At 42.3% G+C, this 23,106-nt stretch overlaps 1 protein-coding gene and 1 long non-coding RNA gene across 3 annotated transcripts; one reads left to right on the top strand and one right to left on the bottom strand.

Annotated features, from left to right (window-relative positions):
- Nucleotides 1–10,535: 10,535 nt before the first annotated feature.
- LOC311005605 (glucosamine-6-phosphate deaminase 2) lies at nucleotides 10,536–21,733 on the bottom strand. Of its 2 annotated transcripts, none has more exons than XM_083998064.1 (7): nucleotides 21,561–21,733; nucleotides 16,087–16,222; nucleotides 15,846–15,947; nucleotides 14,601–14,783; nucleotides 14,306–14,490; nucleotides 12,149–12,323; nucleotides 10,536–11,648 (listed from the first exon to the last, which is right to left on the bottom strand). In XM_083998064.1, exons 2-7 carry the CDS (start codon nucleotides 16,208–16,210, stop codon nucleotides 11,590–11,592), a joined length of 828 nt encoding a protein of 275 aa, XP_083854190.1. In that variant the 5' UTR covers nucleotides 16,211–16,222; nucleotides 21,561–21,733; the 3' UTR covers nucleotides 10,536–11,589. The 2 variants fall into 2 exon arrangements, with proteins under 2 accessions (XP_083854190.1, XP_083854189.1); XM_083998063.1 differs by having other exon boundaries at nucleotides 16,087–16,241; nucleotides 21,561–21,732.
- On the top strand, nucleotides 17,234–20,018 carry LOC311005356. Its single transcript, XR_014596341.1, has 3 exons — nucleotides 17,234–18,283; nucleotides 18,811–18,842; nucleotides 19,829–20,018. It is a non-coding gene; the product is annotated as an uncharacterized lncRNA (long non-coding RNA).
- Nucleotides 21,734–23,106: the final 1,373 nt, after the last annotated feature.

Raw genomic sequence — 23,106 nt, 5'->3', positions numbered from 1 at the left:
ATTTGTGGCCACGGAATATTAATTAGTTCCCACGAAATAGTAATTAGTTCCCACAAAATACTAATTTGTTCCCACAAAATACTAATTTGTGGCCACAAAATATTATTTAGTTCCCACGAAATATTAATTAGTTCCCACAAAATAGTAATTTGTGGCCACGAAATAGGTATAACATGCACACGAAATACTAATGCACTCCTGGACAGCTGGGTGAGCAAATCGAGCGCCAGTAGAAGCCTAGGTGTTGTGATGTCGTGATGCCCAAGGTGAGTGTCTTTTCTCGTTCTGTTCTTGTCTTCTTGATATGCCCCACAGTTATTTAGGCTAATTAGGCTTGTGTTTAATACTTTATTACAACGGGTAGCTGCCGTACCACCCGACTTACAAACTTTGTAGCCAATCATACTATCGTTTACTACACGGCGTTCTGTTGTGCAATGTGTGGTCGTAAACGCATGTTGGAGCTGCAGCCCTGCACACACATCAGGAGGACACTTTTCAAGTAGAGCTCAGTACTGAGGTGTATGTTGAGCATAAAGCCAGAGTTCTGCGTGGCACGAAGGTGTCTCGTTTAACCTGGCTAGATCCTCTCGCTAACTTATTCTGCAGACCTGATCCGGGCCCAATTCTGTTCAGAGTTTCAGTTTGAAATCGACTAAAAAAGTGTCTTTTACTGCCATTGATAATCTTATTTGAAACTAGCATCATGTGTCAGAAGCTCAGCTGAGGGACTACATAAGCTGCAATAATATTTAATGATGCTACCGACCGATGATGATGCTACAGTAGCGCTCACTGTATCACGTTGCCAAGGGAACCTTTAGCCTACCGTGATCAAAATCGAGTTTGTATCGCTTTACAGGCTGTTGTTGCTCTGACTGAAAGTGGAATGTGTCCTTCAATAGAATTTCAGCAGATAAATAGTTCACTATATTATTAATCAGTCTCTGTAGTGAGATGTGATATAATTCCTTAAAACTATTGTGTTTCCAGTTATTTTGTTATGGTTGGTCCTGGATAGAAGAACACTGATTAGAAAATTGATCAGTCTAGATAGCCTACTGATAATAAAATCATTTCACTTTGTGTGGTAGGGCTGGCCTGAGTGAAGGATTGTAGGAGGCAGACTCATGAAGCAGGTTTCAATTATCAAAAATAGAGATTTTTTTTTTTTAAAGTGCCACCAAAAATGCACAGTGAAATAAACAAAAAAGATATTTACAAAAAGTATCAAAAGAAATAACAGTTAACTCAACTTTAAAGTGAAAACACTGTGCACTAGTGATGGCAGTCCGACACTGAAGCTTCGATACGTGCTTCAAACCAGTAACATCGAACCACTGTTTCAAAGCTTGTTTCGGTGCGGAAAAAATCACGTGACATATGACGTCCGAAGCAGTAACTGCTTCACTGTGTTGGGAATGGGACCTCACCCACATGTTCTCAAACAAAGGGCCATAAAACCAGCTGGGGACAAGGAATGCGCGCCAGCAGACAACGCCCGTTAAATCACACCTAGGTGTGATTCCACCCAGACGTTCAAACTCTGGCCTCCCATTGGTCAGTACCTGGGGAAAACCCCAGGGATCCCCGTGACGTCACCGAAGGTTTAAATGCTGCGGCGACGCGCAGCTCCAGGCTTTTTCCCAGGTAACCAAGTGCTGCAAGGAGCTCCGGCTTCACGCAACCAAGTTACTAAAGGGGGCGCACCAAACGTTTGGACTCAATACCTAGGCCGCAGTTCTGAGCTTGCTGGACAAGTAAACTGCCTCAAGTTTCATCTGAAACACCTGGATCCTGTGGAGACCGCCGCGCAATTGCCGCTCCCTCTCCCCACGAGACAACGTCGGACTCCGCCAAAGACCCGTCGTCATCAGAGTTAACTCAGCTGGCCCTCCTTTCTGCCACCCTTCCAGAGGACGACCAGTTTTATCCCGCTGTGGGACGCTACAGCCGCCCCAGGCCATCAGGTCGACGGACCTCATCAGCACTGGGAAGCACGCTTCAGCAGTGGCGTGCACAGGGGGGGGGCAGGGGGGGCGGTCGCCCCCCCTCGTGGCCCAATTGTTGAAAAACGCGTGCTAAAGTGCCCCCTGGGAGCCAAAACGCGCGTTAAAGTGCCCTCTTGGAAGCCAAAACACGTGCTAAAGTGTCCTCATGGGGGGCAAAACGTGTGTTAAAGTGCCCTCTAGGAGCTAAAACGTGTGCTCAAGTGCCCTCATGGGGGCCAAAACGTGTGCTAAAGAGCCCTATAGGAGCCACAATGCGTGCTAAAGTGCCCTCTAGGAGCTGAAAAGCGTGCTTAAGTGCCCTCTTGGGAGCCAAAACGCGTGCTTAAGTGCCCTCTAGGAGCCAAAACGTGTGCTAAAGTGCCCTCATGGTTAGCCAAAACGTGTGCTAAAGTGCCCTCTAGGAGCCAAAACGTGTGCTAAAGAGCCCTCTAGGAGCCACAATGCGTGCTAAAGTGCCCTCTAGGAGCTGAAACGCGTGCTTAAGTGCCCTCTAGGAGCCAAAACGTGTGCTAAAGTGCCCTCATGGTTAGCCAAAACGTGTGCTAAAGTGCCCTCTAGGAGCCAAAACACATGTTAAAGTGCCCTCTTGGAAGCCAAAACACATGTTAAAGTCCCCTTGGAAGCCAAAACGTGTGCTAAAGTGCCCTCTTGGGAGCCAAAACACGTGTTAAAACAGGCCACATCGATGTTTTTTAGTCTTAAGGTATTGATATTATAAAACAGGCCAAATCAACGTTTAAAAAGGCCAAATTTTTTTCACCGCCGACCTGTGGTCGCCGGCCAAACGCACCATGTCGCTACAGTCTCAGTCTTGTCATTTTCTGAAACTTGGCAGCCCTGAAAGTGCCCTCTAGGAGCCACATCTAGGAACCAAACCGTGTGCTAAAGTGCCCTCTTGGGAGCCAAAACACGTGTTAAAGTGCCCCCTTGGAAGCCAAAATGCGTGCTAAAGTGCTCTCTAGGAGCCAAAACGTGTGCTAAAGTGCCCTCTTGGGGGCCAAAACACGTGTTAAAACAAGCCAAATCGACGTTTTTTTAGTCTTAAGGTATCGATATTAAAACAGGCCAAATCGATGTTAAAAAGGGCCAAAATTTTGGCCACATCTAGGAGCCACATCTAGGAGCCAAAACATGTGCTAAAGTGGCCTCTTGGGAGCTAAAACACGTGTTAAAGTGCCTTCAGGGAAGCCAAAACGCGTGCTAAAGTGCCCTCTTCAGTGGCGAGGACGCGCTATTAGGTGCCCCTTTTTTTCCTTTTCGCCCCTGCCCTTCAAAAAGTCTGTGCACGCCACTGCGCTTCAGTAAGAGAGCTTTTGTCTGGGCAGCGACTAGAATTAAGCGTGATTTTATTAGGACCTCCGCGTCCTGTTATGTTGATTGTGATTTTGCTGTATGTTTACTAGTTGTATTAACTAGAGTGGTTGATTGATGTTTACTAGTTATATTAACTAGGTCTTAGTCACGTGCTGAACGCAATTCTCCGTATCCGCGTCAGAAGACCAGTGAAGATATCAGAGCGTCAGCTCTTTTATTCTCCCTGTGGTATTGGATACAGATTGGGTCCAGCCCTGACTAGTATAACCGATCGCCCTTTTAGCCGCCGTTCTCCCTCTTTTCTCTCTCTCTCCTTTTTCCTCTCTACTAACTCACACACACGTGCGCAGCCGCGCACCCACACACACACCCACACACATATACCTGCCTATGTAACACAACGGGCCGCCATAAGGGACTCCGCCCCAAACACGCGTCCCGACACGAGAGTTCGTATCAGAGTGATCAGTGTGAACGACGTGACTGTGACCATTGTGTGTGGACCTGAGCAACACATACCGTCAGGTGTTGAATGAACATCACAAAGGCGAGGAAGAGAAGCGCTCGGCAGCACAGCTGATTACCTCTTCCTCCGGCGCAGCACACGGGACCCGTTAACGGGAGGAACACTCAACGCCCCAACTCACAAGGGAGAGGAAAGATCCAGGCACAGAACTGTATGAGGGACAAAAGCCAATTTTAAGGAGGATTTCTGAAATTCAAGAGAAACGCCAACGAGCCGTGCAGCGACATACCCAAGCGGAGCGACCCAGCTGCGAGGCGATTAGGTGAGGCAGCCAGGTGTGCAGGAAAGGCGGGGCACCCAGCGTAAGTCAGCTGAGGCACCAATGGGCTCTTTGCACAGCTCCACTACTTCCTGGACTTAATGCTGCTCCTTTGTTTCCTGTCTTACATGATTGGACGACCTGATTAATCCAGGTGTGTCTGGGTAGTACAATGGTCAGACACACCTGGATTAATCAGGTTGTCCAATAATGTAAGACAGGAAATGAAGGAGCAGCACTGAGTTCAGGAAGTATTGGAGTTGTGCAAAGAGCCCATTAAGGCAGAGCATGGCCCAAATCCCATACTACCACAGTAATAAATGTTGTCAAATTAAATGGCATATAGCATTGTGTAACTATTGACATCGGCCAGGGGAGGGCCTCCAAATAAAATTTTGCTTAGGGCCCCAATTTGACCAGGGGTGGCCCTGCCTACACCAACCAGCCTGCCCATCAGTACTCCTGCTCTCCTGTGGATGGAGTGTCACTCACCTCAGATGCTTTTGAAGGAGCTTCAACATGTCTGCTTTCTGAGTCCCAAACTGTACCTACTAAGAATGGCTTTCACAGCGAAACACAGCCTGGTGCTAGGTTTTAACAAATGTTGAACAATTAATAAATTAATTTGGAATTTATATTACCTTCAGAACCTCCATTCGCTCCCAATTCCTTATCACATTCAGTTCAAAGCCCTTCTCCTCACCTTCAAAGCCCTCCAGAACCAGGCCCCATCCTACCTCACTGATCTTGTTGGTTCAAAGGAAACTACAGCACAAAAGTCAATTTATGATAAATACAATAATCTGTTGATTGTAAAACAGTAGATCTGACACAAGGAAAGTGATTCAGTTTGTGTTATTCCATCAGTTGTCAGTGTTTTTTATGACACTGTGCTGTGACAGACTAATCTTGGAAGACAATGATGTGTCAGTGTCTTGGAAGATTGGGTGAATTCTATTAGTGTATTACAGTTTTTTTGTTTTTTGTTTGTTTTTTTACAATCGTTATGACCCATTTGTCAATACTTTAAACACTTTTTCAAAACTGTTAGCACACATCACACCTAACACTGAAATATTACCATAGCTCTTGTTATTACTAAGACAGACATTTTCTGTTATCATCACTTTCATCTGAGTGTAATGTAATTATGATCAAAAATCATTTGCAAACTACTTTGTTGTTGGTTGTTTCTACCATTATTACTTTATTTTGCCAATTAAGTATGGTGACACAGTGAAAAGATTTTATTTTGCCAGTGTTGGTTAACCAGAAAAATCTTTACAAAGGTCTCTTCAAAACTCTGTATTAATTGGTGACTTATGTACAGTTACGTAAGTGAGGCTTGTCTCCAGCAGAGGGGATGATGGGGAGTGAGGTGAGCCCACTGCGTCACATCCACTACCCTTCACTATGCTGCTGGATTACAAAGTCTTTAAATAGAACAAAAATCCATGTGACGTTTCTGGAGGTGGTGGGTGAGCTGCTTCCAGCTGTGAGGGACACTGTGCAAGCTCACACCATCAGTAACTGTAACTCATTAACAATTAGTGCTATTGGAGGCTCATTTTCCGTGACAGGCCAATGATCTTCAATGCTGATGAGCTAGAGATGCACAGCAGCCTACCAGCTAATAAATCCATTCTATTTCAAAACCTTGGATGTGATGTGATCTGCCTGCCTCAGATCCTTTGGAAAGAATGAAAATACATATGTTAATGATGGCTGAAAGCGACCATTGTCAGGACCCTTTAGGGTTGTTTAGTGTTAGGTTCTGTCCTGTCTTGTTTCTTGTTTATTTCCTGTTTTATTTTGGTGAGCTGTCTGTCATCCCCCTCTCCCTGTTGAGTTTCCTTGATGTCTCTCACCTGTGTGTCATTGTCTCCCCAGCCCTTGTGTTCTTAAGCTGTGCTCTCCCACCCCTCTGTGCCAGATTGTCTCGTCCGTTTCAGTGAGCGTTTCCAGCCTTTTCTCCTCGTGATTCCTAGACTTTCGACCCAGTTTTGTTTGACTACGAGTTTAGCCTAGTGATTGTGATACCTCTGCCTGTGAATTGACTGATCTACTGGTTTTGACCCTGAAATAAACTGACCTCCCATTTTGCCACTCGTTTGTCTGTGCCTCTGCTTTGTGGGTCCTCCTGCTCTGATCGTTACAACCATTAGATAATCACCAGAGCTCATGATGTTGTTTCAACTAGAAAGAGCGTTTACTGAACAAAATGCGTGTGAATTCATTGCTGGAGCCATGCTGAATTAGCAGAAGAAATCGCAAATACCCCTTTCCCACTGGCCAAAAAACCTGTAGGTGAGAGGAGTGGAGAGACTCGGTTGGAGCGCTCCGCTTTCACTCGCGGGGTGTTTGCAGCCAGAGCCGATCAGGAAGAGCAGAGGACCGACAGACTTGGTGTCCCGGTATCGCTGACCTGTGGCGCACCAGAATCGCAGAGGTCAGAGAGGCTGAGACCTAATGCTGTCTAATGTCTCAAGAAACACGGTGGCCACCGCCAACCGCCTGCCGCCACGGAGTGGGGGTCTTTGTTGCGGCGGAGGTTCATCATGGCCAAGAGACAGACCATCACACTCCGTGGCGGGCGACTGTGGCACGACATGGTGTTTCTCCAGTCCTGAAGATCAGACTGGCCGGCTGACCAACCGACTGAAACCTTCCTGAACGGCCCCGATCGCTACTGGCGGGCTAAAAACCATACATCCATGCTATATACCCAGGGTTGGGAGGGTTACTTTAAGTTACCTGTTAAAAAATGTAATTAGGGGGCGGTGTGTGGCGCAGTGGGTAGAGCGGCCGCCCCATGTAGAGGCTACAGTCCTCACCGCAGGCGGCCCCGGTTCGAATCCCGCGTCGGGCAGACCTTTCATTGTCATTCCCCGTCTCTCTGCCTCCCCCTTTCCTGTCTATCTCTACTGTGTGCTATCAATAAAAAGGCAAAAAGCCAAAAAAAAAATACTTAAAAAATGTAATTAGTAACTTACTCTAAGTATCACAAAATTGAAGTAATGTAACAGATTACTGTTAGTTACTTTTGGATTACTTTAATATCAAACATATGCAAATTAAATCACGCAGCCATCACGCATCAATCCACGTAGACCATGGATGTATTATATCATCAGATCCATGCAGACTAGGGTGTTAGATCCCCGGTATTAGGCTCCTGTAAAGAAAAGCCTATACTAGACCAGCTCTCTAATTAAAGGGTAATTTCTTAAGTTCTAATGGTCATGGACCAGAGTAGAATTTCTAAAGAATGTTTAAGCTGGTGATGAGGAAACTCGCCTAGCTTCTAACTGCCTTCGTCCTGACGTCTGTCCCGCTTCCCAAAGCCACTAGTTCTGATAGAGCAGCCCCCCCACCCAGAAGTAGTAACCCGGCAGCTTTCCTCTTTGATCCTTGCACTTGTTATTGGCTAGGTTTAATTTAATGGTTTGGAAAAACAACCCTAGGGACCTGTTTATCTTTTAAAGTGGACACAATACTAGATTAACCTCTAAGAGTCTTAAAGATGTTGTGCACACTATGGCTTAACTTCTTATGATCATGAACAGCAATATAGTGATAATTGAATTAAAACCTCTGACACAAAAGATGAGGATAACAGTTCTCTTGTCTTTTAGGTTGTAAATTTATTTGCAGGAATTTAGCAGGGACAAAGCAGCATCAGAGCATAAAAATGAAAATCAAAGAAAATAATTAAAATCAAATTCTGACCCTATTAATCAACCCTACCTCTGATGGATAGTTGCCTGATTCGAATTTCTAGAATATAAGAACGCAGGTTTCGGCCGGCTTCGAATTTCCTGAACCCCTTCTGCTGGGGATGATGATCGGGGGCCTAAGCCCCTGGGAGCGGACCAGCAGAGAGTGTGGAGATCAACCGAGATCAAATTGCTATGCGCAGTCTTCTTGTTCGATGGCGATGTTCTATAGATGCACCAGTCATCGGAGTCTTCGCAGGAGTAGGGTCTGAATAGGTCGCTCTCGCACCCAGTCCCGACGCACACTATCTTTATTTCGACCCAATAACCTTTTTATATGTTTGGACCGCCAACACCCTTACTTTGTGTCATGGAATAATTTCTCCACCACTCTGCACCGGTCCGTGCCCATATTTGGTCAACGCGCACTTCTCTATTTCTCTAAATTTCGCAATCACCTGACCCTGTGGCCCTCTCACCTCGACCTGTCCCGGCATGTCCCGGGACAGGCCACAGGTTCCTCATTTTGGTGACCTCTGTATTCTTTCTTTCTTTCTTTTTATTTATTCCAACCAAGGCAATTTCACAATTTGACAATAGCATCACAACATTTCTTCCATTGGTTGGAAGGGAGCAGGGAGAACATTCAAAGTAGATAGATTCGAAACCGCATACTACCGTACTGCCTACTACATACTGCGTCAGTATGTACTGTACTGTACTGCATACTGAATGTGGGATTCAGTCTGCTACTTCAGCCGACCGACGCTGTTCACACCGCAGTATGCAGTATACGAGTTTCCCAGAATGCATTTCGCGGCAACCGGCAGCGGCAGGTGTAAAACAGGTGAAAAGCTGTTTTATTTCCCACTCCAGCGCTGTAATTATGTAACTTTATTAAGTTTTAAATGTTAATATTTTTTCATGCGAGAAAGTAACTGTTTAGATCCCAAATATACGGCCAGTTTATCCAAATGACGGCTTTTTAGAAGTTTGCTCCGATGTTTTTCGGATAAGTGAAGCTCCGCAGTGACCGCGACATCACAGACAGCAGCCGGTCTGCAGAGCTGCTCGGCCGGCCAGCACTACGTCGTTATTGCGGGGGAGAAAACGATCGGTAATTAACTTACCCGCAGGTTTTTTCGGTAATTAACTTACCCGCAGGTTTTTAGAGGTTTACCACCGGCTGGTTAAATTATTTTTAGGAGATAAATGTTGGTCTCATTGATGAAATCTAACAATTGTGGCAGTAGCATTCGTTTATTTGAATGAAAAGTGAAGCTTCCTGTGTGTATTGGACAGCAGAGCAGAGGGTAACACTTTACAATAAGGGTCCCTTAATTAACGTTAGTTAGTACATTATTAAACATTAATTAACTGTTTAAAGATATATTAACAATCATTATGTATTACTTAGGGTTAGGAAACACATTAATTAAAGCAGTTAATTAATGTTTACTACTCAAAGTTAGTTCATTTCATTCATTTATTGTTTATTTGTTCGAGGACAGTGCACATTCATGAACAGTCAACGCCATGGCATCCTGTAGGTGTGCCGGATTTAGCTCAGAGCTAATTTCCATCCGCAGTCCTCACATTAAAAAAAACAGACAGACATATCACAGAGTACAAGTAATAATAACAATAATAATTACAATGGAAGAGAAGACGGCGGTTAATAAATTAAAAATTGAATAATGTAATTAGTTATCATTATGTATGCATTACTCAGCGTTAGTTAACACATTAGTTTATATATTAATGCTTAATAATGTACTAACGTTAATTAAGGGACCCTTATTGTAAAGTGTTACCTACATTTTTTCTTTTCCTAAATGTACAACAGCTTGAATTTCTATTGTACCTATATAGCTTTCATCACAATAGTCAAGTAGCCTATGCACTGTACTTACGTTACGTTACTAACGCTGTACTGCTCTGGAGTACGTGACTATGAATCATGAGGCTTATGAACAGTATAAAAGGCGAGCAGGGGCGGGAAAAAAACTGAGGGAGACAAAGGAGAAAATCAAAACACAGAACTGAAATAGATAGAACAGATAGAATGATAGATAGACGATAGATAGATGTCTTATCTAACAGTCATTGGAGGCAATACACTCAAGGCTGCCGCTAGTCTCCTAAAAGGGAGTGGCTGTGCAGAAACCCACGTGACATGACAGCCTATACAAGAAGCTGACTCGTCATGGGGGTCTTGGTTCTAAACCGTCTTTGGCCCAATGTCGATTGTAAGCGGTGCCGCGTTTAAAAAACCCACGCCGACCCGCTAATTTTAGTGAAAGAGTGGCTAAAAAGAGCTAGTAGGGATATGACATGCAACAGACATGTCTGAAGCAGGAGTACGTCTTAGGGACATTTTACATGTTGAATGGAGTCTGTTGCCTAAAGTATGTTCAAGTAGTTACATTTGTTCAGGCAAGATTCAAACCTGTGACCTTGGAGTTAAGAGTTAATGTACTTAATTAAGCTCATTAAAGTAATTACTTTTGATCACTGCAAATAGAATTACTGAAAAAAATTAAAATCCAAACAGATATATCACTCAACACAATAAAACCCATAATTTACATTAGCACATGACCCCACATAAATGGGTCATGGCACAGAAATGAACCACAGCCACACACAGGTTATGGGTGACAGAAAAACCTTTATAAAACATGTTAACATGTAACACCTTCAACCTGTCCTTTGTACTTCCTGTACCATTATTGCTGAGGCCCTGTTGTAAATTAAGACTAGCTGACAAAGGTACAGCACTAGGCCAGTTTTCACATCACATTGTCATGATTTTCAAATCTTGGGTATGACTGCCCCCTTGTGGAAAAAAAAGGTCAGTGCACCCCCACATATAAAGATAGGTGTCTGAAACTGTGATACGTTTGTCTCATATGATGACGGTCAGAAAAGGATTCTTAGCAAAGTTTTTATTGTCATTAGAAAGTAAAGAGATAGAAACAGGAAGACAGGATGAGTGACTGTGGAAGGAATGTTGAACTCAAACAAGACATGGAAGTAAATCACAAAATATTTGCGGGAGGCTGTAAAATAGTGGTGGGGTGCACCGTGAACATCCTGCAGGCAGAAGACGCAACCAATTATCATCGGTCTTATTACAGCATTGATGAATTCACTAATCTGAACTCGGTTTCTCAGTGCTTTCTACATTGTTCTTAGGAAACTTGAGATAAAATACAGTGATGGCTCAATACTTTTGATTTAGCATGCAGCAGTAAAGGAGTGTAAAGTGGAGGTGAAGCCAGGAGCTGCTAACAGTTCACATTCCTGAACCTCCATACAAAAGAAACTGTCATTATAGGTGACCAAAGTCCTTTAATCTGAATCATTCGGGAATAAACAATGCCAGCATTAAGGAAAGAAAAATTAAGCCCTGCACTGATTTGTTCACAGACAGCAGATATGTTCTTTCACATTTTCCACAACCAAATGAAGGCTGTGTGTTTAAATCCAACCTCAAAGTTGTGACACCGAGCACAGATGAAGAGGAGTAAGGTCCCATTAAATCCAAACTGCTAAACAAAGACACGCAGGAGAAGTTCCTCTAAAACACCCAGTTATTTCCTCTCATTAATCTGTGACTTATACAAAGGGAGGAGGGGATCCCCCCCAACCACAGGCTCTGATGTTCCACGGGTACACGACAGTAGCAGAGTAAAAATGCTGTCCAGTCCTGATGGATCCAGGAAGCGCAGATGGCAGCCAGACGTCTTCAGTTCTGTGTCACTGGTCCTTTATGCTCAGCACTGGGTCCACCAGCTTGTTATGAACATGCATTAAGCCTAAAATGGAAAAAAATAGATGCAGAAAAAGGAGAACAGAAGAGCAGTAGAAATTGGTTGACAGCTTGAGACAGAAGAGACTTGTAGTTACATTGACAGGTATTGACTGGTGTAAAAAAAAACACCCACATATTCAGTAGAAAACAATTCACTTTATGCACAGTTCCACTACTTCCTGAAATAAGCCAGCTCATTTATTTCCTGTTTTACATTATTGGACCAACTGATTAATCAGGTGTGTCTGACCACTGTGACTACTCAGGCACACCTGGATTAATCAGTTGGTCCAATAATGTAAGACAGGAATTAAACGAGCTGGCTTATTTCAGGAAGTAGTGAAGCTGTGCATAAAGTGAATTGTCCAGTAAATTGAAAACCTGCCCGTCACATTGTCCGGTGCGGTCCTGTCTGATGCGGTAGACACCAGCCTCTATTGAGCTTGTGTTTAGGGCCTGTTACTTTGTGGCCATGATCAGTGTATGTATATATGATGATGGTACCTTTGAAGTATTTGACAGTTTTGACTCGAAGCTCCAGCGTGGCATCCTCATCACAGACAAAGATGGTGCGTGGGTGCTGCTGGAAGGCCGACACGGTCCACATGTGGTTCACTCCCTCCTCTATGGCTTTATAGAGAGCAAAGGCTTTGTGGGCTCCGGTGATCAGAATCATCACCTGGTCAGAAGACACTCTACATTTATGTTTTGAACCGAGGGGACCGTCCAGCTTGTAATCAGCAGCACACATTTAAACAGCCAGCATCAGTGATGGTATGTATTCCTGAGCTCACTACAGAACCAGGTGTCCATCTGATGGCCTACAGACCATGGCTAGCCTGGTACCTGTTTTTCAGCTTTCTTCCTCATGTTCAGATATTTCCTCAGAATCTTTTTAATGGCATTATGAGTGGTAAACAATGAAACCCCGATTAAAGCAGAAGTAAGCGATCCGGTCGTTTTTCTGACTTCTTGTCAGCCGATGGAGTTAGCAGTCCCCGCCCTCGTCATGGATCTATTGGTCCTCGTCCCTACGTTACGTACATTCACGCACATCCCTTGGCTGCACACACAGCCCTTCATGCTGTTCTCTCTCCTCATTGGATAAAGGTTGTAGGATACAAGGAAATAAAATAAAAGTTTTCTCCTGGGCTTACAGCAGAGCAGAGTGACTGACAGACCCGTGTTTCAGACCAAACACTCTATGTAAGTGATTGCTGTCGGAAGATATAACTATTTAAGACTTATATTAACACAAATATTCCGCTTACTTCTGCTTTAACAAAGAAAAAGGCTCACACACATCCAAAGTGTAGCCAGGTGCTGAGTCCAGGGAGGTAAGTGACAAAAAGAAGGGGACTCACCACACTGTATGCTCCCAAAGTCTACAATATATTATTTTATTAACTTCAGTTGAGATATCATCATAGATGTATTACTCATTGGTCGAACTAATGCTGTAATGTGTATTTTGCTTAACTTTTGTTTTGTATATACCATTTTCCTTATTTCTTAGGGAATATGTGTGTTTTTTTTTTGGGGGGGGGGGTAAAATGAGTTACTCTTGCTGTCCTCATATTTATAATTTTTTGTACCGTATATTTTTTCTCACTCATCTAAAATGGTCGACCTGTGTCTTTGATACAGTATATGCCATGCCAATTGATATTTATAGATCTTCTTTTTGCTGTGGATTTCTCATGACCTTGTTGTCACTAATTGTCACCCACCGGTGTTACTGACTTCCTGTGATACTGTGAATCTACTTAAAGAACACCTGAAAGCAAATGCCCTAACTGACCTGACGAAGAGCACAACTGCTCGAAACGTTGTCCTAGTCTCTTTTTTATGTAGTCCTCTAATAAATTATTGTAAACTTTGGGAGCATACGGTGTGGCGAGTCCCCTTCTTTTTGTCGAAACAATGAAATCCCCCAATTTTTTCATATTTCCCTTCAAGACAAAAACAAACTAACATTATGCTTCAGCTGCAGGAGTATTTGCCAGAGTACTCTTTCAGAAAGTGGGGAGCTTAGACTTAACCTGCTCTGTTACCAAGTAACCTCATTCATTGAGACATTACACCACATGTTTTATTTTAGCATTACACTACTTTCCCAGTCTTTTTTGCACTGTCCCATCTTTTTGAAATGTGTGGCTGGCATTTAATGTAAAAAATATTATTATCATAATATTCACAAAACAATGGTGCTTATTTGATTTAAGTCTTGGGGTCATTTCTTATTAAACATAGAGTTTTACTCTACATGTCTTACAAATCATTATTCTGTTTCAATTTATGTTTTACACAGCATCCCAACACTGGGACCAATGGTAAATATTGTGAAGAATCTTAAAGGTATAGTTCAGTTTTTTTGAAGTGGGGTTGTATGAGCTACAAATTCCCATTAAATACACTAGATGCAGTAGAAAGGCCTATTTTTACTTTAGATGGTACTCTTGAATTGGTGTATTATTTTGAGATGGGACTTCTCATAGGCAATGAAAATACGCGGATTAATCATCACAGTGTATTGCCTGTGTCTCGGTGCAGCGTGATGGGAATTTGTAGCTCATACAACCCCACTTCAAAAAAGCTGAACTATCCCTTTAAAACAATCACAACTTGGTAGCCAATAAATAAACTGCTTTTGAGTCTAACCTCCTTGGAGTCCATAACGGTTCCTACACCAACAGTGAGAGCCATGGTGGGAACCTTGGAGAGGTCGTTACCAAAGAAACGAGCGTTGGCCACAATGGTGTCCTTGGCCAGGGTTTTCACTCTGGTCCTGGAAACCAGACTGGAACCTGGTTCATTGAACGCAATGTGACCATCAGGACCAATACCTACAGCAAGCAGACAGACAAGAGATGGAGTGGCCCTACATCTACACCATACAGTTCAGTTCAACCCATGAAATGGTACAGCAGAGCAGAACAGAAATCATGTGTCTGACCTCCAACAAACAACTGGATCCCTCCGGCCTCTGCGATCTTCTGTTCAAAGACCTGACACTCTGCCTCCAGGTTGTCTGCGTTTCCATCCAGGATGTGAGCGTTGGCTGGATCGATGTCAATGTGCTTGAAGAAATTGTTCCACATGTAGGAGTGGTAGCTTTCTGGATGAGCACGTGGTAGACCTGCACAACAAGAGGACACCTGATTTACCCGAGAGCTGCAGAGCCATGAATCCAGACAGAGAGAATATTCTTTCTCCTCTGGACAAATTATTCTTTTATTTTACATTTCTAAAATCCTATTATAGTCTGTATTTGTGTAGTTTACTACTAGAAGTGTGTAGGAATTTATAGACATTACAATAAGTATTACTGGTTCTGCTATTGCCTTTTTTTCCCTCCTAAAACGGTACAAAGAGGTAAGAGGTAAAGGTAAAACAACAACTTGTAATAATATGGTCTATGGAGAGCTGGGGAGGTACCAACTTTGTGTTGCAGTTTAAAAAAAAGAATTATTGGTTATTGGGTGAGACTGGTAGAAGGTAAAGAAAGTAAATTGAATAAAATAATGTACAACTGTCGATTTAACCTGTATAACTCAGGTGTATTTGTGTCACCATGGATTCTGCAGGTTAAGCAGATATTGGATAACTGCGCTTTGTCGTACCCATGGCACTCTCAAAAATGTATTAACACTTTTGAATTTATAAAAATTGAAAAATGTATTGGTAATTATGACTAATTTGATTGTGATTTATTATTTCTGAGTTTCTGGTTGCCAATAAAACATTTTTAAGCAAAAAAAAAAAAAAAAAAAAAAATGACATAACACTGACTGGCCGAAGCTAACTGTTGTGCACAGACTGAAAGATCAGTTCTCGCAAATATGGAAAATTGAACTTGGTAGCATGACGTCATGTGACATTTATAGGCAAGGCAAGGCAATTGTATTTGTATAGCCCGTTTTTACAAACAGTTTGTCTCAAAGGGGTTAAACAAGAGCTTTAATTAGTAGCCTACCTATTGTGTCCAAATTCATAGTATAGACAGGCCATCTGCAATTTTTGAGTGAATACCAGAACACCAAAAGTCATTGGAAGGTGTAAAGGCCTACATAGAATCAGAGGTTTTGTAACCTTTGTGACAATAACTGTCTTGGCGATGACTTTCATATATTTGAGTGCAAGAAGTATCAGTGTTTCCCATACATTCATTTATTTGTGGCGGGCCGCCTTGATTACTCACCAACATACTCATCCATATTGAAGGTTTTCACATATTTGAATGAAATGTCTCCATTTCTGTAGTATTCTATAAGCCTCTTGTAACAGCCGTAAGGAGTGCTGCCTGAAAGAAATAAGTCATGTTAACACCTCAACACTGAAAGATCTCTGTGTGTGTGTGTGTGTGTGTGTGTGTGTGTGTGTGTGTGTGTGTGTGTGTGTGTGTGTGTGTGTGTGTGTGTGTGTGTGTGAGTGGTGCTCACCTGTGGGTAAGCCCAGAGTGAAGTATCTCTCAGATGAAGGCCTGAACTGAATGATTCTGTTCCGGATGTATTTGGCTGCCCACTCGCTGGCCAGGTCATAGTCGTCCAGGATAACCAACCTCATTGTGTTGGCTCTCTACTGACAACAGAACAACCTCAAAACACCAACAATTTGATTCCATTATTCTTTATTTCGAACATATTAAAAGAGAAGAGAAAAGACATATAAAATAAGTAACACGTTATAGTGTCCCACAGAACAAGTCCAATGTTTAAATCAGTAAACAAAGAATGCTTGAAAAGGAGCCGGAGGAAGCCGAGCTTTTCAGTTCCCAGCCCATATTCACTACTCCATCATTCCATATTCAGAGTAAAACAAAAGAAACCAAATACAAGCAAACAAAGACTCACTCTCAGTTTTATAATCACCTAACATGAGGTTCACACAGACATTCACGCATACACGGGAGATTTCCTGATAGCCGATAGCAAAGCCGGCAATAGAGCAACCATGTTTAAACGATCATGTGACCGCCGCTCACAGCCCGTCATGTGACAGCGCACGGGTCCCTATTGGACAGCCGCTTGACTGCTCGGCGTCCGGAGCAACAGACACACCGATGGGATCGTTGTAAAGCCTTTAAAAAAATTACGTTGCTCTCATTGTCCATTCCGGAAATAGACCCGAAAGAGTAGCTACAACAATACGGATCTCTTTCTGAGTTTTCTGACCGGAGGGTCAAGATTCTGATCTTAATGTGTGTGGTGAGCTGTGTTTGGAATATCGCAGCACACACAATACGATCAAAACTGTTCAATCACAGATTTTTTATCTTCATGTGTGGGGTCTCTCACAGATAAAAAATCAGTTGAGATTTATATAATCTTTATGTGTGTGGCAGGCTTAAAGGGATAGTTCACCCAAAATCCAAATTTCACTCATTATCTACTCCCCCTCATGTCGACTAAGAGCTGTGAGAATTTTCAGAGTCCTCCGTGGCTTCTCTGAGTTACGGGGGGGTCCGCGCAGCAGTATTTGTCCATATAATGGTTGTCAATGGATACCAACTTTCTTCGTCCAAAAAGACACACCAAAAAACATCCAAATACCTCCATAGTGCTCGTCTGTAATGTCCCTCTTGTATTGAAGCCCCGACATGAGAAATTGTCAGTACACTGACACAGGAAGAGCAGTGAACTGAGAAACTGGGAGCTTCCGCTACAAACAAGCTTAAAATATAGACTTATTTAATTTTTTTCGGAACAATTTCTCATGTCGGGGCTTCAATACAAGAGGGACATTACAGATGAGCAGTATGGAGGTATTTGGATGTTTTTTGGTGTGTCTTTTTGGACGAAGAAAGTTGGTATCCATTGACAACCATATGGACAAATACTGCTGCGCGGACCCCCCGTAACTCAGAGAAGGAACGGAGGACTCTGAAAATTCTCACAGCTCTTACCCAGCAAACATTTCCTCGACCTGGGTCGAGATGGAGACGTCCAATCTACGTCGCGTCACGTCGTGACCTTAATTCGACAGTTTTTCAACATGATAAAATAACATCTGAGTAAATATGACATACATAATGAGTCATTTTAGATCGGATTAATTGGTTAAATACTGCCAGCAAACATTTTCTCAATCCGCGTCCAGATGACGACATCCATCAGACGTTGCGTCACGACGTGACTTTATTTAGACTTTTTTTCGACATGATAACATTAGGGGGGATACGATCTCACATAACACATATTTAACTAAAAAAACACTGCCAAGAATGATTTCCTCTATCTACTGCTGTCTAGTGCTGTGTGGAGATGAAGACATCCAGTCAACGTCCAGTCGTGTCAGGACGTAGATTCCACCTCTGATTAACGTTGGGCAGGCGGGTTGATATGACGTCTATCTGAGGGGTGAGATGACCGGCGGATGACGACGTCATTTCAACGGCGTTTAGACGGCATCGGTTTACGTTGTTAAAAACTATTCAAAATGATGGAAATATGTTTGTGAATGGGAGAAAACAATGTAGTACCATCAAGTGTATTGGCGGGGTGGGCTTAAATGTTTGTTATTCTAGCATCCATCAAGGAACTATTTTCCTCGCGTAGTGAACGCACCTGGTTTCAGCGGCGGTGCGGCGGCTGAAGAAGTTTTGAGTCGGCGAGGAGAAGACACAGACGCGTGTGAAAGGTGAGCTTCGAAAAATAGTGTAATTTAAAATGAAAATGTGCTTGGTAAGACATTATACGTTCATGAGTTACATGTTAAAGTTCTGATTTTGTTGCTGCATCGTGTAATGTTACAGATATCTGCATGTTATTCGTAACCGAGCGGCGGCTAACAGTAAGCTAGCAGGCGAAATAGCAAGGCCTACCCTGATACATCGAGTGTAGCATCGATGTTAAACCGAGTAAATGTTCACAAAATGTACATTTTAAATTCAAATTCATACCAAGGAAACAGAGTAACCTCTTAGAAAAAGAAAAGTTTGCTGCTGTGAAAACTGTATCACTGCATTATTTTTTTTATCATAAGCAACATGCATGGCTATGACCTAACAGTATGACAAACATTTTAAGATCATGACACACTAACGTTACTGAGCTTGATGATGTCATATTTAGCTATCTCTACCTGAAACAGGACTATATTTTTGTGTCTCTGTCTCTCCCATAGGCCTGTATTGATAACTATCTTTTCAATATCTCACTTTACAGGTGTATTGCTGTGATAAAGAGACGCATACCAGGTAAGATACACACACTAAGGGTGATGGGGGCTTGAATGATTGGTCATTGGTGTTACAGCGATTAATGCAAACAAACCCATTTTTGTTTATTTTATTTAATTCGAGATTGATCCTGCAAAGCAAATTCAGTTCCCAAAGACAGTACAGCAGTTTGAAAAGGTCTATGAACTTTTAATGTGCAGCTCTAAATAAAAACTTATCTGGGTTTGGTCTTAACTCTCCTGTCGGCCTTCTGGGTCAAATTGAACCAATCTGTCCACTTCCTCCATCCTTCCTTCTTTCCACAATCTTTTCCCCTTCCTTCCTTCCCTATTTCCTTCCTTCTTCTTCCTCCTCTATTGATCCAATTGACCCTCCATTTTTCTTCCCTCCCTCTCTCCCTTCCTTCCTTCCCTTCTTTCCTCCCATCTTTCCCTTTTATCTTTCATCCTTCTTTCCCTTCGTCATTCCTTCTTTCCTGTAGATGCTTCCGCATGTATGTGTGTGAGTTCAGTGATCATACATCATCTCCAAAGAGTGTATTTTTATTGTAGCGCCGAGAGCATGGAGTGGCAGACTTACTTTTAGCCTAGCAGGCATAAACAACTGAACCCAAACATCCACAAATACACACAGGCGGCGCGACCCCTACTGGGCACAACAGGGATCATCATGAATGATCTACATTTTCCCTTTGTACTTCCTTCCTTGACCCAGGTGGACAACAGGATGGTTAAAGAGGAACTCTTAAGGATTCCATCCTCAAACCTGCTCCATGTGTCCCTTAGCTCCAGAGTCCTAATGCTGGTTAAATCAATGACTTGTAACTAATGCCTATAGGCTTTATAAGGAACCATCAGAAGATTCAGGCTACTGTGTGGGTCTAAGAAGTGGTTATGTCATTACTCTTTCAAATCCCAGGACAAAGTCTTACTGTAATTTATAAAGTGCATTTTACATCTGAATAGGTGCTCTATAATTTTTTTTTTCTTGTGTCCTCTCTCCAGCTGCTGTGAAAAGATGGAGCATTAAGGCCACAGATGTGGAAATAGAGAATGCAATGATGAATCATCTAAAGCATGCGCCAGCCAGAAGCGGGGGGAAGGAGCAGATCCTCGTCGCTGACTGTTAAGCCTCCTTGGCTATGACCTGACTTTACAAAAAAAAAATTGTTCTCTAATAAATATATTTGTTTTACTTGTTTATATGTTTTCAATACAACCAGTTGAATAGATCTTGTCCTGAATGCTTTCCTTTTATTATTCTACCTATTAGTCCATGCACCACTTGTATTTTACAGTATAGCCTAGGTGAACATCACAAGGATATTTTAAACCTTCAGGTTTATTTGCTATCAAAGTTTCCGTCAGGTTCACTTTTCCAAAAATGCTTTTGTGATTTGATGTCTTTGACTTTTTGAAGTCAATGCAGCTTGAGATTTTTATTTTTGCTAAAATTGAGAAGTTTGTTCAAGTATGTGTAGATTAGAGCATTGAGAATTACACATAGGATATGCAGCACAAGATCTGTGCTTTTCATAGAATTTCTAGATATGATAATGCCAGTTATAGACACCTTTTGAAATGCAATACATTACATGTGTAGAAAAAAAGGTTGAAATGTAAGCTATATTGCAATTCGAAACGACAAAAGTTGAAATGTTGATGTAAAAATTATGCCGTCTAATAGCCGTCGAAATGACGTCGGTCATGGCACCGACGTCAGGAAAACTTTCATTTAAGCACCTCAAATAGACGTAGAATCAACCTGTTAGATCGACGTTAATTAGACGTGAGATAGACGTCATGAAGTAGCCTGCTCTGTGAGACGTTGATAAGTCGTCTAAACGACGTTGAAACAACGTAAAATGATGCCGTCTATTAGCCGTCGAAATGACGTCGGTCATAACACCGACGTCAGAAAAACTTTCATTTGAGCACCTCAGATCGACGTCGAATCAACCTGCCTGACCGACGTTAATTAGACGTGAAATAGACGTCAAAATGTTTGCTGGGTAGTTGACATGAGGGTGAGTAGATAATGAGTGAAATTTGAATTTTGGGTGAACTATCCCTTTAACCCTATGTAAACAAAATATTCCAACCTACTTTTTCTCATTCTCATATTTTTTTAGAAACATGTGTTTGTAGGCTTTTTTTTTTTTTTTTTTAAACAGTTTTGTGTTTTTGCTATTTTTGAGCTCCTTCTCTGGACCAGTCCACAATTGCACCCCACAGACTGACATACACACACTTTTCAGAGTTGTTCTGACATTAGACTAATTATCTTAAAATGTCTCACATCATACCCACCCTGCCTTTTTGTACCTCAGCTGGAAGTAGGTTATATCTTGCTTTTTACATGATTTGTGCAGTCTTGTGTTTAACCAGATCGGTGAATTTCAGAGTGTGTGCCCCTGTAGTGTATGCTAAAGATATCCAGTGTGATTGACTTTTCTTATTGCTTTTTTTTTTTGTAATGTGCATTATTTAAAAGTATCCTATAGGTTTGTCTCAAAGGGGAGTAGGCTGGGAGGTATAGATAGTATAAAACAGATGGCATTATGAAGCCAGCTTTCTCTATGGAGTTTGCAGAGGCGGTGCTAATGTTAGCAAGCGAGCCAACTTCAACAGGAGCGGATGTTTCCTAGTTGTGTTGACGGCGCGTTAATGGCGACACGTAGCCTACTAAACACAGTTACTCATTAACTATCAACAGTTTAACGACGACGTGTTTTACCTGGTGGTGAAGGTCCGTGTGTCTGAGGAGGAGTCACGTTGTCAGACGTCTGTTCTGTCACATGACAGAATGTCGTAGCCTGGCTCTGGTCCAGTCTATGCTCTGGTCACACAATGTCGAAGCTCTGGTTTCACAAAGACACTTTTGGTTTCACCGTGAGCTTCGTCAAGTCAGTGCACTCAAAGTACGGGTGCTGGAAGCGGTCAAATGTCTCAAATGAACTTTTACAGCATCATAATAACAAGATCCTCTGCTGCCCTTACCCACCTCCACTAAAGCCCTTTTTAACAGGGAGAAATAGTAGAGTTGAGCCACCCCTTGTTGCTAGGAAACCGTAAGAAAAATTGAGCATGTGACGAAATATTTAGGAGGAAGGCATCGCATCATTTCATGGAGTCTGTGAAGGTAAGAACCACAACATGGATGTATTATATTAAATAGATCCATGAACCACAACCATATGGTAAGAACCATAAGAACCACATGAGTATGTGGTTTAACATTTATGTCCAAAAAAACATTTTTCACTCTCAAAAGTGAATTCAGTCGATCATAAGTTTCATGAGAATTGTGTTTAGACCAAAACAGATAATTCAAAATGTGTTTTACATCCGTTGTGGTATCTATAAGCTACAACATGAGGTAGTAAACCATGCATAATAGTGCATCATTTTAGCTGTGGGGACTGATTAAGTCAATATGGTAGCTCTGGGGTAAGTTGAGCCATCTGCCCAATACACTTAATGAGTGAATTTTGTCTGTAGCTATATGTCCAAATATCAAATCATGATTCTGGATGTTTATGAGTACAGTTAGTAAGTTCCTGAGAAGAGGCAGAGCTGTTCATGGTAAACCAAGTTTTCTTTAAAAGAGAAAGATGAGGGGTTCGTCACAAGATGCCATGTGATTGCAAAACTCCCCAAAGCTCAGTGAGTTGGTGGCTCAGCAGGAAGTCCCAGCAGTTTGTGTTCCCCTGCAACCTGGACAGGTGGAATAGTGAGGAAAGGGGGAGATGGATGGAAGGGAAGGAGGATCAACTTACCCCATACACAGGGTAAGTTGTGCCACAAGACCACTTTTTTGGACATGCTATGTTATCAACAGTTATGTTTACACTCATTCTGTTTGTTTGTAGGGATGCACAACATCCTGAATCATTAGCAGAAAAAACTATAATTACCTCAATATAGTAATCCTGAATACAAGAAGTGGCTCAACTAACCCTGTTTCCGCTACATGACATGTGACAATACCGTGAGTCAGCTGCCTCCTTATGTTGTAAAATTCAGCGAGAGGACAGTGGAGGAGAAAATTCACACTGCAGTCTCTGCTCTGTCCTCAGCACCTGTGGAAGTAACATGAATCTTATACTGATGAATAGTTTGTGTTAATGTATGTTCTTCAAGTTATGTCCCTCTGTATGAACTGTGATACGGTGTTGTAACACATCATACATGTGTTGCTCCTCTCACCTTGTTTATTTTATTTTTTGTTTTTATGCTTGATAAATGAATGAAATAAATAAATAAACTAAACTAAACCTCTA

This window comes from Trachurus trachurus (assembly GCF_905171665.1).
Source record: "Trachurus trachurus genome assembly, chromosome: 22".
NCBI classification, from domain to species: domain Eukaryota; kingdom Metazoa; phylum Chordata; class Actinopteri; order Carangiformes; family Carangidae; genus Trachurus; species Trachurus trachurus.
Note: the sequence above shows the minus strand (reverse complement) of the source record. Positions and strands in the feature narration are given on the sequence as shown.